This window comes from Ogataea philodendri (genome assembly GCF_020536065.1).
Source record: "Ogataea philodendri strain CBS6075 chromosome Unknown scaffold14, whole genome shotgun sequence".
Classification (NCBI taxonomy): Eukaryota; Fungi; Ascomycota; class Pichiomycetes; order Pichiales; family Pichiaceae; genus Ogataea; species Ogataea philodendri.
Genome location: NW_025764159.1, coordinates 167426 through 182338, shown reverse-complemented (window position 1 = coordinate 182338; position 14913 = coordinate 167426). Strand labels below are relative to the sequence as shown.

General features: G+C 44.9%; 14 protein-coding genes across 14 annotated transcripts; 7 read left to right on the top strand and 7 right to left on the bottom strand.

The window, feature by feature from the left end:
• Window positions 1–6: 6 nt before the first annotated feature.
• OGAPHI_006447 (uncharacterized protein) lies at window positions 7–810 on the top strand (the record flags this gene model as incomplete). Its single annotated transcript, XM_046207735.1, has 1 exon — window positions 7–810. One exon carries the CDS (start codon window positions 7–9, stop codon window positions 808–810), a length of 804 nt encoding a protein of 267 aa, XP_046058712.1.
• Window positions 811–824: 14 nt separating this feature from the next.
• OGAPHI_006446 (uncharacterized protein) lies at window positions 825–2093 on the bottom strand (the record flags this gene model as incomplete). The annotated part of the gene is made up of 1 exon (XM_046207734.1): window positions 825–2093. The coding sequence occupies one exon, from the start codon at window positions 2091–2093 to the stop codon at window positions 825–827; it is 1269 nt and encodes a 422-aa protein (XP_046058711.1).
• Window positions 2094–2267: 174 nt separating this feature from the next.
• On the bottom strand, window positions 2268–2756 carry OGAPHI_006445 (uncharacterized protein; the record flags this gene model as incomplete). Its single annotated transcript, XM_046207733.1, has 1 exon — window positions 2268–2756. The coding sequence occupies one exon, from the start codon at window positions 2754–2756 to the stop codon at window positions 2268–2270; it is 489 nt and encodes a 162-aa protein (XP_046058710.1).
• Window positions 2757–2794: 38 nt separating this feature from the next.
• OGAPHI_006444 (uncharacterized protein) lies at window positions 2795–3490 on the bottom strand (the record flags this gene model as incomplete). Its single annotated transcript, XM_046207732.1, has 1 exon — window positions 2795–3490. The coding sequence occupies one exon, from the start codon at window positions 3488–3490 to the stop codon at window positions 2795–2797; it is 696 nt and encodes a 231-aa protein (XP_046058709.1).
• Window positions 3491–3780: 290 nt separating this feature from the next.
• On the top strand, window positions 3781–6306 carry OGAPHI_006442 (uncharacterized protein; the record flags this gene model as incomplete). Its single annotated transcript, XM_046207730.1, has 1 exon — window positions 3781–6306. One exon carries the CDS (start codon window positions 3781–3783, stop codon window positions 6304–6306), a length of 2526 nt encoding a protein of 841 aa, XP_046058707.1.
• Window positions 4149–5591, bottom strand: OGAPHI_006443 (uncharacterized protein; the record flags this gene model as incomplete). Its single annotated transcript, XM_046207731.1, has 2 exons — window positions 4149–4628; window positions 5547–5591. The coding sequence occupies 2 exons, from the start codon at window positions 5589–5591 to the stop codon at window positions 4149–4151; spliced, it is 525 nt and encodes a 174-aa protein (XP_046058708.1).
• A 109-nt stretch (window positions 6307–6415) lies between the features above and the next one.
• OGAPHI_006437 (uncharacterized protein) lies at window positions 6416–9694 on the bottom strand (the record flags this gene model as incomplete). The annotated part of the gene is made up of 1 exon (XM_046207724.1): window positions 6416–9694. The coding sequence occupies one exon, from the start codon at window positions 9692–9694 to the stop codon at window positions 6416–6418; it is 3279 nt and encodes a 1092-aa protein (XP_046058702.1).
• OGAPHI_006441 (uncharacterized protein) lies at window positions 6620–7036 on the top strand (the record flags this gene model as incomplete). Its single annotated transcript, XM_046207729.1, has 1 exon — window positions 6620–7036. One exon carries the CDS (start codon window positions 6620–6622, stop codon window positions 7034–7036), a length of 417 nt encoding a protein of 138 aa, XP_046058706.1.
• Window positions 7084–7915, top strand: OGAPHI_006440 (uncharacterized protein; the record flags this gene model as incomplete). The annotated part of the gene is made up of 2 exons (XM_046207728.1): window positions 7084–7133; window positions 7480–7915. 2 exons carry the CDS (start codon window positions 7084–7086, stop codon window positions 7913–7915), a joined length of 486 nt encoding a protein of 161 aa, XP_046058705.1.
• Window positions 8282–8713, top strand: OGAPHI_006439 (uncharacterized protein; the record flags this gene model as incomplete). The annotated part of the gene is made up of 1 exon (XM_046207727.1): window positions 8282–8713. One exon carries the CDS (start codon window positions 8282–8284, stop codon window positions 8711–8713), a length of 432 nt encoding a protein of 143 aa, XP_046058704.1.
• Window positions 8799–9062, top strand: OGAPHI_006438 (uncharacterized protein; the record flags this gene model as incomplete). The annotated part of the gene is made up of 1 exon (XM_046207726.1): window positions 8799–9062. The coding sequence occupies one exon, from the start codon at window positions 8799–8801 to the stop codon at window positions 9060–9062; it is 264 nt and encodes an 87-aa protein (XP_046058703.1).
• Window positions 9695–9982: 288 nt separating the features above from the next.
• On the top strand, window positions 9983–14815 carry OGAPHI_006434 (uncharacterized protein; the record flags this gene model as incomplete). The annotated part of the gene is made up of 5 exons (XM_046207721.1): window positions 9983–10798; window positions 10899–11215; window positions 11299–12280; window positions 13257–13510; window positions 13864–14815. The coding sequence occupies 5 exons, from the start codon at window positions 9983–9985 to the stop codon at window positions 14813–14815; spliced, it is 3321 nt and encodes a 1106-aa protein (XP_046058699.1).
• On the bottom strand, window positions 10880–12502 carry OGAPHI_006436 (uncharacterized protein; the record flags this gene model as incomplete). Its single annotated transcript, XM_046207723.1, has 1 exon — window positions 10880–12502. One exon carries the CDS (start codon window positions 12500–12502, stop codon window positions 10880–10882), a length of 1623 nt encoding a protein of 540 aa, XP_046058701.1.
• On the bottom strand, window positions 13178–14809 carry OGAPHI_006435 (uncharacterized protein; the record flags this gene model as incomplete). Its single annotated transcript, XM_046207722.1, has 1 exon — window positions 13178–14809. One exon carries the CDS (start codon window positions 14807–14809, stop codon window positions 13178–13180), a length of 1632 nt encoding a protein of 543 aa, XP_046058700.1.
• Window positions 14816–14913: the final 98 nt, after the last annotated feature.

Here is a 14913-nt window from a genome sequence, read left to right as displayed (position 1 = left end):
GCCTATATGATGTCTGCATTACAGAATTGGTATGATGTGCTACCAGAACCCAAACTCCAACACATCTCACCGCAGGACTTCGGTTTTATCACAGGCTCAATTAACCGACTGCTGGTTGCAGATATTTCCAAATTGGATCCGCAACTAATTTTCTGGATCCGCAACCTGTACACAGATATGACCGCCTTCAATGTTGAACTTACGGAGATTGAGACGTACAACTGGCTGCGAATCAAAATGGAAAACAATGACCAGAATCTGATGGAGTTTCTTTCTGTCTATCCACACAAATTGCACGTCTCACATTTCAACCTATTGCTCCCATCAACTGAAACACGGCTTGTGATATGTCAAATGGAAAAGGCCAAGCTTCTTCCCGATAGAACCTCCGTCATTCACCTTTTGCATCACTATGGTCACCAAAACGACCTCAACAGTGTCCTGAACATAATATTCTTCACGCTTTACGACTTACGAATCAACATCGATGCCCAACTCATAGAGGCCTTTATTGATGCTCTCATAAACTCCGATGAGCCAAAACTGGCCATGTATCTTTTGATCCAAATCTGTTCTGCGTACGATGAGCAGACGCTTCCTCCCGCCATCAGTCTCTCCGAATCGCAGGTGGCCGTTCTGGACTATCTAGTATCGAACTTTGTCAACCTCGAACACGCGCAGTTGCAACAGTCAATCAGGCCAACGGCCCAAATGCTGCGGCCGTTCCTAAAATATTACCGGTCTGCAAGAGAAAAAGACACATTATCTGCACTAATTCAATTGGTGGACAAATACGATATCGAACTATAGACAGGACGTGAACCTCAACAATTCACTTGACTCAGCATTCGTTTATAGACAATTGCATCTTTAGACTTGCCTTGAATAACTTCACTCCATATGATTTCTGCGCTCAGTTGAGCTCCGTAAACACAGCCCGAGTCGAGACCGGTACTAAATTCCTTGGCTACCAGCCCACGCTTGGCGTCATGTCCGTAATATACCTTGGTTCCTAGGGTAAATGGATCTTCATCTGTGTTGTTGGCAACGACTTCCCGTTGATATTTGGTCCAAAATTTGGACCATGCTTTTGACTTCACGCCGTCGACGGAGTCATGCCGGTTATCTGTTGGGATTACCCAATCTGGAGGAAGCAGGTTCCGCATGGTTAAAACGGATTCGGGGTCTTGGTCCTCCAGGTCCTCGATGTTCCACACCAGGCCGCCGTGGACTGCAACTCCATCGGCAGGGACAGGTGCATATTTGGTCTGTTTTTTGTTTGTCAATCTCGGGACAGGTCCCAATTCTTGGATAATAGGACATTGTGCCAAATATTCAATGTGTTCGGGGGTTAGGTGTTTGGCGATTCTCATCAGGTCGTCCAAATCGTATTGCTCTGAAGCGTGGTAATCGGGAGTTGTGGTCCCGTTGACTGTCAAGGCAGGCAGGCCATGAAACTGTGCATACCGCTTAAGTACCTCCCATTCGTGATTTCCGATGACACAGCCAATCCTGTTTTGTATGACGTAGTCCAGCACTCCGATTGAGTTCTTTCCTTTGGCCAGGAAGTCTCCAACCAAGAATATTTGGTCTCGGTGACCTCCGTCGTATCCAATCTTTTTGAGCAACTTCTGTAACTCGAACAGAGACCCATGAACATCGCCGATCAGGATTATTCTTTTGACTGGTTTCAGTGATTCGTCAATGTCAGACTTGTCAAAATGCTTTTTGAACAACTTGCTGCTCGAGTCAAGAAGCTCCCATTTCTCAAAGTCAGGAACAATCTTGACAGGTGACTCTGGGTCTTTCAACTGCTGTTCGATCTCGCTCCGATGAGCCTTTGGGGGGATCAATGGATGAAGATAAACAGACGGAGACGAGACCATAGTCAGGTCCGGGATGTCAGCCGCGGGAGGCGCTAGATTAGGTAAAAACACCAGTAGAAAATATATCAAAGGACCCCCGATAAGCAGACTCAATCCCCATATAACGGGTTTTTTCGAGACCGTTTTCTTTAGCATTAGCTCGAATGGATGGATATCCTCCTCATCGTATTCGTATTCGTCTTGCAACGGAGTGGTTTCCGAGACCATATTGCCTAAAGAATAATTTCTAGCTAATAAAAATAAAGGTCACGTGAGTGGCTTTAATTGATATTCGTATTTTAAAAAAAAAATTAGTGTAGGTGACAGCAACATAAAACATGTCGTGATGCAACATAATATTAGCTATATACAAACTTGGAAATTCGGAAATGCACCCAATGGTCAATTTTTGGAATCTTGTGAGTCCTGACCGCTGATCAGGCTGGTCAGCATGCTCTGAACGTCTTCTGTTTCTTTATCGACAGGCATGCTTGCGAGCTCTTTTTCAGCCTCTGCTCCTCCGAGCAGCAGCTTCATTCTTTGGCCAAATTCTCGAGGTCCTGAAATATCGTAGTACCAAAATCCTCCGGTAACGAACATCGACATGGACGAGACAGCAAGCAGCGATGCATGAGCAACTGCACTGGCTGCGTCTCTGTAGAAAGAGAACTTTGGAGGAACGTGGTTGTGTTGGTAAAACGTTGGATTGTACCGTCTGGCGACAACTCCGCGATACGCAATCTTGGACGCAATATAAGTTAGAACGGTACAGCCATAGAACAAAGCTGCCTGGTTGAATCGTCTTTCGTTGTATTTGGCGAGAGCCTCCGACTTTGCGTCGGATTTTTGCTCAACAGGAGCAGCCGAACCGAATTTCGGAAGTCCCAACATCAATTATATTAAATAAATAATTTTCCAACCTAGATAATCTAAACTTCAACCTTGGCTAATGCTGGATCAGAGGTTGTAATTATTTTCACTCCATGTTGGGAATATGTGGAATCTGTTTGCTCGTTCTTAGATGGATCGACCGAGCGCGAACAATCTTTGAGAACGAACGTTGTGTATCCCAAATTGGCAGCGTCCAGCGATGAATTGAGAACACAGTAGTCATATGCTAGACCGACGGTATAGACATGTGTGATTCCATTCTCTTTGAGCAATTTTTCACATTCTGTATGATGAACCCCCCATGTATCTTGAAAACACGAGTAGTACTCTCTGTCTTGTAGATAGCCTTTCTTGACAACGTAGGTAGGCACCGGTTGTGTTTCTAGGATGTTGGTGAAAACGGGCTTAAATTCGCGAGCAAACTCCGAGCCTGCACTGTTTTGCACACAATGATCGGGCCACAACACTTGTTCCTTGTACGAATCTTCCAGAGGATGTTTGAATTGCTTTGTTGTGAACGGCTTTGCTCCATGGTTGGATGCAAACGAAGTATGATCTTGAGGATGCCAATCCAGAGTTGCAATTATTGTTTTCCAGTCGTATTTCTTCAGATCAAGCAATCCCAAAATAAGCTCTATAGTTGCCCGGCCTTCAGAGACCGCCAAAGCACCATCTGGCGGCAAAAAGTCCTCTTGTAAGTCGACAATTATTAAAGCAGGTTTAAATTGTGACATGTTGTATTTACTAAAAAATTATGGGGTATCATTTTAAATTGTGGGATCTTGATCAATTTGCCAAAAACGGAATTTAGATATATTTAAAATCTCAACCACTCTTGTTTTGTCACTCAATCATATTGATATCTGTTATTTGCAAGGTTCCATTTCTTTTCCACCAACTTCAGCGAACTCAAGCAACCTTATAGTTGAACCTTTTGCTCATTGCTTCAAGTTTCAAGGCTAAAAAGATCTTCGAAAAACACAAGACATTTGAAGGGGGACATTCATATATCATCTGATTCAGAATGAATACAGTGACTGTTTTCAATAAGGAGATGTATAAGGAGATGTATTTAGACAACTCCCCACTATTAGCAAATCTAAACTTGGATCTGAAGTCGAACGTTAGCTCTTTATCGTCCTCTGACACGTCGTCAGATCTGGGTGTTACCAATCACAAGTCTTTCCCCGGAAGAGCAGATTTGGATATCGAAAACAACGATTCCAATCTTGAGGTGGTCGATCTGTTTTCGCTGGATGATCTGTGGAACTCCTCCTTGAAGAAAGACCAGGATGGAACTTTGGACGTTGTGGGGACTTTAGAATCATTGATCGATCAAAACGAAGCAAACGTGGACTTCAAAAATTTGGCTGCAGCCATAACTGACCCAAGTCACCCGAACAAAGACTCAAACCATTTGGAGTTTATCACCGTTTTGACCATCACCAAAGTCGTGACCCAGATCAATAATGTCTTGGACTCCACCATAAATGAAGCCTCGTTGCAAAAGGCTTCTCGTTTGTGTTTAGCCCTTTTTGATCTCTTCAAATACCATTTCGAACTGGACCAGTCCCACCCAAATTTCGGTTTTCGCAACTTTGGAGTCCTTCTTGGGTTCAGAAAGTACAATATCATCAAACCGTTCCTCACTACTACCAGTCTAGCTCCCAAATACGGCTTCGTTGACCAACAGAAATTGAAGAGATGTTTTACCGTCTTGGCATCGATGCATCTCATGAATAAACATTTGTTTGATAACCTAATTTTCTCTTTCCATGAGAAAGAGACTTGGGATTGTTTTTGCCTTGTGTTCTCGTCGAAATCAAGAACTCTGCCATCTGACTCCAACGGATTATACTCTCTATTCGAAAACTTCAACAATTGTGCAACACTGAATCAGAGCACCTTGAATGAGGACCGAAGCTCGGATGTTTTGCTTGATTCTATTTTTGCACATGAACCGTCTGAACTTCTTGTTGAAGGTATGAAATCATTGCTTAGAACACACGACATCTGTGTCAATTTTGAACTCTCATTCAAACATTTGAATGAACTGTTGGTTATTTACACTTCAGGTACACATGGAAAAGAGATGATAGCACTGTACTTCTGGAACAAGCCGGAGGCATTCGAGAGAATGTTTGAGTTTGTCAACTCCGGAACGGATATAACCAATTCCAAGAAAATCGGCTACTTCCTTCTTGCGAAACTAGGAGAATTTATGGTCATCAATCTAAGACAGACCTCAGATCAGGAATCTTTGTCCAAAGTCTTGATGAAGATCAACAATGCTAATTTCACACAATGTTTGGGTATATCTGAAGATTCGCAACAATACAAAATCAATGCCTACACCATGAGAATTCTTTTTGAAGTTGTGGACCAGAATTTCAAACTCAATTACTCCGTCGAGGAGAACTTGTTGATGTACCTCAAAACTAGTCTGAGGACCATAAACTCGAGTTTAGAAACTTTTGACTCTTATCTGGAACTATTCAAATTGCTCACTGACATGGGTAGCAGACTATCGATCTATTCACTACTGGAGACAATTCAGTTCGTGCTTTCAAACAATTTGAACCGCGAACTTTTTGGAGCTTTTGGAGAGTGTGAACACACTTTGAAAGTTCTCAAGGCGCCTTTTGGGTTTGAGTTCATCCCTCCATTAGGAAAGTCTAATTTCATTTATGAGAACAATCTGAACCACGGAGACGAACCAGTCAAAGGGTTACGATCAGAGACGCAACAAATGTTTTCTGTTTTCAAGACGGAGTCTTATCGTCGATCTACTTCGCTCAAGCTTTTGAAAGATTGTGTTCTGATGTGCTCAATCATTAAGTCCAAAATTTATGTGTTTTTGAGAGAAAACAATGACGAGCTTGGAATCATGAGATTCTCTGCTGAGCAAAAGCTGGTCACCAAAGACGAAGTTCCGACGAAAACGAGAGCAAAGACAGGAACCCGCCTCGCATTTTTCAAGTCACAACACGGATTGGACTACAAAGTCATGAACAAGGCAGTTGAACTAAACTTAGCTGCTACCATCGATTGTTTGAAGCTATGCAATAACTATGACAAGGTGATTAAGTTCTCTGAAAATGGTTCAGATTTTGATGAGCCATTCCACCGTTTACTTTATCATTATCAGCTCGACTCGTTACTCAGCTTCTTGCTCATTTACAAAGAGTTTGGATTACTCAGTCTCTTCAAATCGTTGAAGAACATTTTGCTACAAGACCTTGGGTTAATACCTATCGCTTCTAAGGTCCTCTCGAACCTATTTGGATTTGAAAACACATCCAGTCAACCTAAACTGCGTTTCATCACTGGAATTATTCATCAAAGTGAGATTTTGTCAAATTTAGTGAGACAATTTGTGGAGTTGTTTGACGACGGGTATTCGAACTCCTTTAAATACCTTCTGAACTTTATGAAGCTTCATCCATCACCAATCAAGCCATCCAAAATCCCGAAAGGCACGGTTGAGTTGGATTTGAAGCTATTTGCTAACGCGTTTGAAACCAAGGACACAAAAGTTCAAACGGCATGATATCAGAAACGGAACCTATTAGTCATTGCTCCTGGATCGGTCAGTTCATCAATACAATATCAAATTATTGATTGGAGATATATACCGATATACACAAATTTAAGCTAAATCACGCGAACCATTCGCTTATCACTTGTTTTCCCTCTGCATTATACTTTTGGAGGAGGGCGATGGCTTGATCTTGGGGAAGAGTTGCCAACAGCTGTTTAACGACGCCAACAACCTTTTCGGCAGTCTTGCCCGAAATTGCGCCAAAGAGCAATGCTTGGACCACATCGTCCAATATTTTTGGAATCATTCTGCTGACCAGAGGATGCTGTTGCTGTATGAGTTCTGCCAAAAACATGAAAGCGAACGGAGCTGCCTCATCGTCTTGCAAGACTGGCATGAGCTTGAGCCAGTTCTCCACCACTTCGTTGGCATTAGGGATATCAGAACCGAAAGAGTGCAGAACCTTGGCAATGGCGGCAATGGTGTTTTCAGTAGCGGAGAGGTTTTCTTCAGCTTTAGAATCTGGGACGTTGCACATTGCCAACATCGATGGCAAGGTAGCAATACAGAAATCTTTGAACTGGCCTCTTCCGAACTGGGCGCACGCACCAACGGTATAAGAGGCTGCCTGTCTTATGCTTGCTTGTGGAGACGTGAGAGACTCGCCAACAGGGTTCATGAAGAATTCCTTAAATTGGAACGCCAAAGGTCCAGCATATTCAACCAAGTCAGAAACTGAGCACAAGGCCAACAATTTCAAAGACGTGTTATCGTCGTTCAAGAAGGATGCCAGCGTTGGAATCAAAGACTGATAAGCAGGCAAGAAACGTTCTCTGGTACTCTTGAACAAAGAGGTGATACCCTTGGTGATTTCGTCCAGCAATTCCTCGTCGGTATATTCTTCGTCATCCTCTTGAATCTCTTCGTTGTACTCATCGTCAACATTCTCTCTTCCCTTGATTCTTTCGTAGATCTCGGTCAAGTTAGTGTGAATCGAGTTTCCGGCAGCGGCAATCTGCTGTTCGGTCAACGAATCACCACCAACAAGTTCCAGACCTTTGGAGATAGCATAGTAGTAAGCCACCAACAGTTCTGGAACAGGATCCGATCCCAGCTGGTGAACCAGCTTGTCGAACATTTGGCTCCACAATTGGCTGGCTTGTGGTGATTTATTAGATCCAGTGGCCTCAATGGTACTGTTCAAAAGAGCTGGCATGGTCAAGGCAGAAGAACCTCTCACACCGTCGTGAAGATAGAAGTCCAAACCTGGAATGACGATCTGGCTGGCAATGTCCTCGACATATGGGAAAAAATCACCGCCAAGAACCTCGGCGTAAGACTTGAGAAGCTCAATGGCTGCAGTCTTATCGTCCAAGATGGCTGTGTGAACAGCGATGTGTTTTCCGGCCAACTGGATGACGTCGAACTCCTCGTTCTGGTTGAGCTCATCAACCTCGTCCTCATCAACAACAGAGATGTCTTGGGCGGCTTTTGCAGCTTCAAGGAGCGGAGGCAGAACACCAGGAAGGTATGGGATGAAGTCCTTACCAATCAGTTTACAGATTCTGCTCCATCCTTGCTCCAAATAAGCCTTTGCTGGGTCTTCCTCGCCGGTTAGATTGTTCTGAATGTGTGCAAACAACTCGACAATCTCCTGAGCGTTCGGCATGAATTTTTCCTTTCCAACAGCCAGGGCAATCAAAGCAGAACACTCGATAGATTTGGCCTTCAGCAGTCTGTTTTCCTCTCCCATGTCTGTTCTCAAAACCTCAAGAAGAAGAGGCATCAATGTGTCGTAGTATTTGATGAATTTGGTCTTTGCAGCATCTGCAACAATGGCAATGGTTGTGATGACCTGTTCTTGAACGTATCTTTTTGGAGCGCTCTGCAGCAAGGTAAGAAGGTTGGTCAACAGATTGTCCAAATATGGCTCCAACACCTCTTTGGTAGCGTCCTCACAGAAGTTGACTAGTGCAGCAGCAGCATGGGCCTGGACTCTAGGAACGTTTTTGGTACTCAACATGGAAATCAAAGCAGGCAGAACTCTGTCTCCAGAAGTTCTTTGGATAACATCGGCAAAGTCTGTGGAGATTTGTCCCAAAGCGTTACAGCAAGCATACTGTACTCTTGGGTGTTGATCTTGCAAAGATGGGAGAATAAGGTCCAGAATCTTTGGAATCTCGCTGATCAACACTTCTCTGCAACCTTCAGCGGCAGAAGAAAGTGCCATCAACGAAGCTTGTCTCTCATGCCAGTCCTGAGATTGGATCATTTGAGGCAGGTATTGGAAAAGAGGCCCGGCCAGAGATTGTCCACCAAGCTTGAGAGCGGCTCTGTCCAAAGATTGTCTTGCAGCATTGTACTCTTCCTCATCGTCAACGTCGTCGATCTCGTCAGAATTGTTCCACTCGGCTGAATCTTCGTCGTCCAAACAAACCTCGGTCATGAGTCTGAGAGTCACCAGCACCATTGTCGTGGCGTAAGTTGGCTCTCTCTTACACATGTTTGGAGAAGTTTCACAGAAAGTTGTCAACAGTTCGAGCGCAGCCAATCTTGCAGCAGAATCAAGGTTATTATTTTGTGCAACTTCCGAACAGAAGCTAATGATGGTTGGGAACATTGGTCTGAACATCTTAGGAGCCAGATCCACCAGGTCGATCAAACTCTCCAAAACTGAAGCCAAAGCGGTGTCTTTACCGTTCTCTAAAAGTCTTGGCAAAGAGTTGAGCAAGTTCGGCAACAGAGAACTCAAACTGGTCCATTGAGACTTTGGCAAGTTTTCAAAGAACGCAACGAATGCAGAACAGGCTGCAATTCTAACATCGTCGTTTGGATCTTCAAAGCCCGCGTGGAACATTTTTAGCGAGTCCTCTAAATGATGTGTGGTGATGATCGCTGGCGTGGTGGTGATTATCCTGAACGCGGACTCTCTGAAACTTGGGTCCGAGTTGGTGGTCGACTGCATGATGGCGGGAAGGAGGTCTGGCCAATTGAAACTCTCATCTTTGGCAACCTCGGCTATAGCATCGGCCAATTTGTGTCGAACGTTATTTGACTGTGGAGAGGTGAAACCTTGTAACAAAGTGTTGCGCACTTCGCTTTTGGCCTGCTCACTAACATGATCGATTTGTCTGGCGGTAACAGAGTAGCCCTGTTCACTTGGAGACTTGACAGCAAATCTTCTGAACAAGACGGCCGCGAAAGCCTTGGTGCTGTCGTCCGATCCAGAGACTGCTTGTTGAACAAGCCAAACTAAAAGGATATCGACGCGGTCTTTTTTCGTCCACTCCTTATTAAGGGTCTGCTCGGCCTGCTGACGAACATGGTTATCTGTCGATGCCAAACCAGCAAGCAATTGCTGCAACATGCCAGAAATTTCTTGGGGAATTAACGACATGTTAAATGCGACGCCAAATAGAATGCTTAGAAAGTTTGATTCAGCTGGTTAACAGTTTGGCTTTTAGTCAGTAAATAACAGCTTCCGCCACTTTCAATATAGCAAATTTCGATGGTTTCTTCTTGAGAACGTGATCACAAAGGATTTCGCTTCAGATGGAAAGGCTTAACCAGTCTGCTAATTGTTTGATTTTTTTTCAAATTGCAAAAAAGTTGACGGAAAGACGTGTGCCACCGAACTGGGTTCCAAAAATTTTTAAATCAGTGTTTAAAAAAAATATTAGATATAATGGGATTGGGAGCTCCTAGGGCCAAACAGAGGTTTGGGTTGGATCCCAGAAACACCAACTGGTCGAACGATTTTTCGAGATTTGGTCACAAGCACCTGGAAAAATTTGGGTGGAAACCGGGTCAAGGGCTTGGATTAACCAACAATGCTACTACTTCTCATATCAAGGTGGTTATCAAAAAGGACAATGCCGGTTTGGGAGCGTCTCTGGCACGGCGATCCAACAAAGATGACGATTTGGATACTGGAGACAGCACTGGTCTTGATGTTTTCCAGCGGCTCCTTGGTCGGTTGAACGGTAAGGAAGCCGAGACCAATGCACAGATGGACAAGTTGCAGCAGAACCGTATCATTAATGGTCGCTGGGGCATCAATTTTGTTCCCGGAGACGTTCTCAGGAGTACCTGGGACAAGGAGGCAAAGAGCCTGAAAGGAAAGGAAGACGGCCAAAAGAAGGAGAAAAAAGAGAAAAAGGTGAAGAAAGAAATGAAGGAGAAAAAAGAGAAAAAGGTGAAGAAGGAGAAGAAGAAAGAGAAGAAAGAGAAGAAAGAGAAGAAGGACAAAAAGGAAAAGAAGGAGAAGCACAAAGACAAGGAATCGCGTAAACGTAAGGGCGAGGACCTCGACGGGGGAAGCAAGCGCACCAAAAAGTCCAAGTCGAAGAAATTGACTGAAAAAGACGACTCGCTGGCCCCAATTCGCGACAGAAGCGGCACCCCGCCAGTGACTTCGGGAAGAATGGCCCTACGCCAGAAATGGATTAGACAGAAGCGCATGGCTGTGGAGGACAGCAAGGCGCTGCAAGAAATCTTCATGGTAAAATAGAATCCGCATTTAATAATAAGAGCGCACATATAAACAACCAGCAACCATTCAATTTAGATTGACTATAAGCATTTAGATAAGGATGTAAGAGAGTCCACCAAGGAAGAAAGTCGAGAACAAAGAAAGGAGACCTAACTGTGCGCTAGACAAAGGAGATGCGTTGACTGCACCGGCATTCTTGGAGCTGGAAGAGCTAGAGCTGGACGAGCTAGAAGAGCTGGAGCTGCTAGAACCAGAGCTGGAACCGGAAGAGCCGGAAGATCCAGAAGAGTTAGAAGAGCCGGTGGCAGATGGAGAAGCCGAGGCAGAGCTCAACAAAGAAGCACAGCTGGATGCAGTAGAAACGTTGTCCTTCAAGGAAGCAGAGCCACTGAAGTCACAAGCAGAAGAGTTCTTGTCTTGCTCCTCGTAGTACTTGTTCAGCAAGAAGGACAGCTTGTCCTTAGCAGAACAGTAAGAGTAAGCACCGTAGGTACCGTTGTTTCCGTCAGTAGAGATCTCATCACAGTTGGTCAAATCGCAGATGGTTCCGAAGAAGTCACCGTAATCATCCTCGTCAACACTGCTGTCAATGACACAGGACAAAGAAGACTCCAAACATTCACAAACGTCATCGTTAGGAGTTGGTGGCAGGTCGGTAGATGCCTTCCAGTTGGTTTGACTGGTTGGGCAGCTAAGCTCGGTAGCAGAAGCAGAAGCAGCAGAAGCAGAAGCAGTGGTTGGAGAAGCACTAGCAAGCTCGGTCTTCAAGTTGTCGTAGTCGTCCAGAGTAGAAACACTGTTACCGTTGACGGAAACCAAACCGTAGTCGTTCTCCTCCTCGAAGTACATGTACACGATACCACCAGACCAGACATCTGTCATTTCATCGGAGTACAAAGCCTGAACCTCGGTGAACTGTCTTGGTCTGTGAGCGTTACAACCGTACTCGGAGAAGAAGGCTGGGATGGTGAGGTTGGAGAACTCCTTAGTTCTGTCCTCGTAACCCGAGCTGCTGAAACTAGAGTCACCACACCACTCGTACATGTTGATACCGTAGAAATCAGCCTTGACGTCATCGTCACCACAAGCGAAGAAGTCTGCGGATGGGACTCTGGTCTTGGAGTCATCATTGGCGGAGTAACCAACAGGAATGTCTCTGTATCCACTGTCCTTCATGTATTGTTTCATATCTCTGATGGCAGCTTTAACGAATGGGGCAGCATCGGTGTTGGAAGAGTTGGTGACCACCTCATTACCGGCAAAGAAACCGAGGATATTGTCGTATTGGTGGAACATGTCAATGACAGAGGTGTATCTCTTGTACAGGTCCACGGTCCAGGAAGGACTGGTGGTCTGGATGGACTCTTCCGGAGCGGAAAGATCAGAGATCACGTAAATTCCGGCATCCTCGAGCAGCTGCATACAAGCATCGTGGTCAGCAGAGGCGTTGACAGCATAGACTCTGATGACGTTGATTCCGAGGTTCTCGAGGTAAGGAATATCTCTTTTACAAGTCTCCTCATCGGCCAAAGGATCAACATAGGAATCGTCGGAAGTTGCATTTTCCGTGTTTTTCTGGTAAGCAACACCTTTCACGTAGAATTGGGAAGCGTTGTTGGAGTAGAAGAACTTGTTGGACACCACATCGATAGTCGGCAAGGCCACAGAGGTAGACAAAAGGCCCGCAAGCGAGAGAAGAGTTTTGAACTGCATTCTTCAAAGATATAACGAGCGAATCTGTTTATAAAAAGAGCTAAGGTAAACTTTTTTCACCTCTTACAATATATAAAACTGGAGGAGAGAGAGGCTCGGCGGGCTGGAAGTGCAAAAACAAAACAAACAAACAATAACGACCGAGTTTGGGTCGCCCTGTAGACAGACCGTGTAGCAGAAACATTCTGTCGTTTCTTTTAAAGTCTAGGCACAGCAGGAAAGGAGTAGAGTTGCATATAATTTCTTGGTAGATCAAAATCTTTCAAGGGTAAACAAGAGTGCAATGATGTGTATAGCACAACTTTCCAAGGTGGTAAACACGGTTCAAATAAGGTGGCCAAACTTCTCGAGGAATTCTAATTGGCTCTCCGCTTTAAAATTTCATCAGCGAGATTGTTTGACGCAGGTTCAAATTTGATTTCCAGAAAAACTTCCTAAATTAGAAGCTTGCGGCTATTCAAATATTTTCTGCAAGGATGCAGGGTGATGTACCACGACCAACTTTCACTATAGTTTGAGGCGAAAAAAAGCAACAGTCCTCCAGCAAATACGTAAATCCTGTCTTGGCAAACAGGATGAAATCGCATTAGCAACCCTTCCCGTCTGTTGAATCAAACGCGAATTTAAGCTACAAAGTCTGCTATTTGTTTTTATTTTAATTCAATGTCTTTCTTCTTACAAAACAAGGACAGTTAGTGCACCAACAGCACACAAACTCGAAATAACAACGGCATACAAGTTCTCAGACTTGTAGGTTCTGCCACCAGCACTCTTTGAGGAAGAGGATGTTGTGCTGGAGGACGAACCGCTTTCGGAAGAGCCGGTAGATGTGGCTGTAGAGCCAGATCCAGAGCCGGAAGCATTAGAGAAGCTACCGGTAACAGAACCGGTTCCGTCGGTGCCTGCTGCACTCAAAATAGAGGAGCAGCTGGAGGCGGTGGAGCCACTGACAAGGCTGGCAGAGCCGCTGAAGTCACATGCGCTCGAGGACTTTCCTTCTTTCTCATAGTACAAGTTGATGACGAAGGATAGCATATCCTTACTACTGCAGAACGAGTAAGCACCGTACGTACCGGAGGAACCGTCGGTATTGATACCAGTACAGTTGACCAGTCCACAAACAGTGCTGAACAAGTCCTCATAGTCGTCACTGGAAACGTCATCGGACACAACACAGTTCAACGAAGCGGACATACAGTCACACACTTGCTCTTCAGGAGTTGGCGGCAAGTCCTGGGAAGCATCCCAGTACTTGAAGCCGGTTGGGCAGGTGAGCTCGGAAGCACTGCTCGAAGCAGAGTCAGCAGTGGCACTGGTTGGAGAGATGTTGTTGATCTCTGACGAGTAGTACTTGAAATCAGCCATGGTGGAAACAGTGTTGTCATCAACCACAGAAACAAGACCATAATCGTTCGTTTCTTGGTAGTACATGTACACGATACCACCAGACCAGACATCGGTCATCTCGTCGGAGTAAAGTGCTTGCACCTCGGTGAACTTTCTTGGTTGCTCGGCATTACAACCGTACTCGGAGAAGAACACAGGAATAGTGAGGTTGGAGAACTCTTTGGTTCTGTCCTCGTAACCAGAAGTCTGGAAAGTGGAGTCACCACACCATTCGTACATGTTGATTCCATAGAAGTCAGCACTCTCATCATCGTCACCACAGGAGAAATAGTCAGCAGAAGCGACTCTGGTTTTGGAGTCATCGTTAGCAGAGTATCCGATAGGAATACTTCTGTATCCGCTGCTCTTCATGTACTTCTTCATATCTCTGATAGCTGCCTTAACGAATGGGGCAGCATCGGTGTTGGAAGAGTTGGTGACCACCTCATTACCAGCAAAGAATCCGAGAACGTTGTCGTATTGTTGCATCATATCGACAACGGAGACGTATCTGTCGTACAGTTCCTCAGACCAAGATGGATCAGTGGTGGAAATAGACAAAGATGGCTCGGCAAGGTCTGCAATCACGTAGATGCCAGCGTCCTGCAACAAAGACATACAGTCGGAATGGTCTTCCTCAGCGTTCAAAGCATAAACTCTGATCACGTTGGTGTTCAACTCTTTCAAGTAAGGGATATCTCTCTCGCAAGTGGTCTTGTCAACCAACGGATCAACGAAGGTTGCGTTCGTCGAGCCAGAGGTGTCGCTTTGATAAGCGACTCCTCTAATATAAAACTGAGATCCGTTGTTCGAATAGAAGAACTTGTTTCCAACAACTTCGATAGTTGGGAAACTCGAATCGGCCTTCGCGACAGCAGCCACAAGGCCACTCAAAATACCAATATTACTCCAAGAAACCATCCTTAAACAAAATTTTCAAGCAGGTCTTTTGAAAGGTATTTTTGTTTACGGTTTGGTTGGTCCATCCGTTCCGCAAAGCTCTGTTCAAGGCTTAAAAACACTCG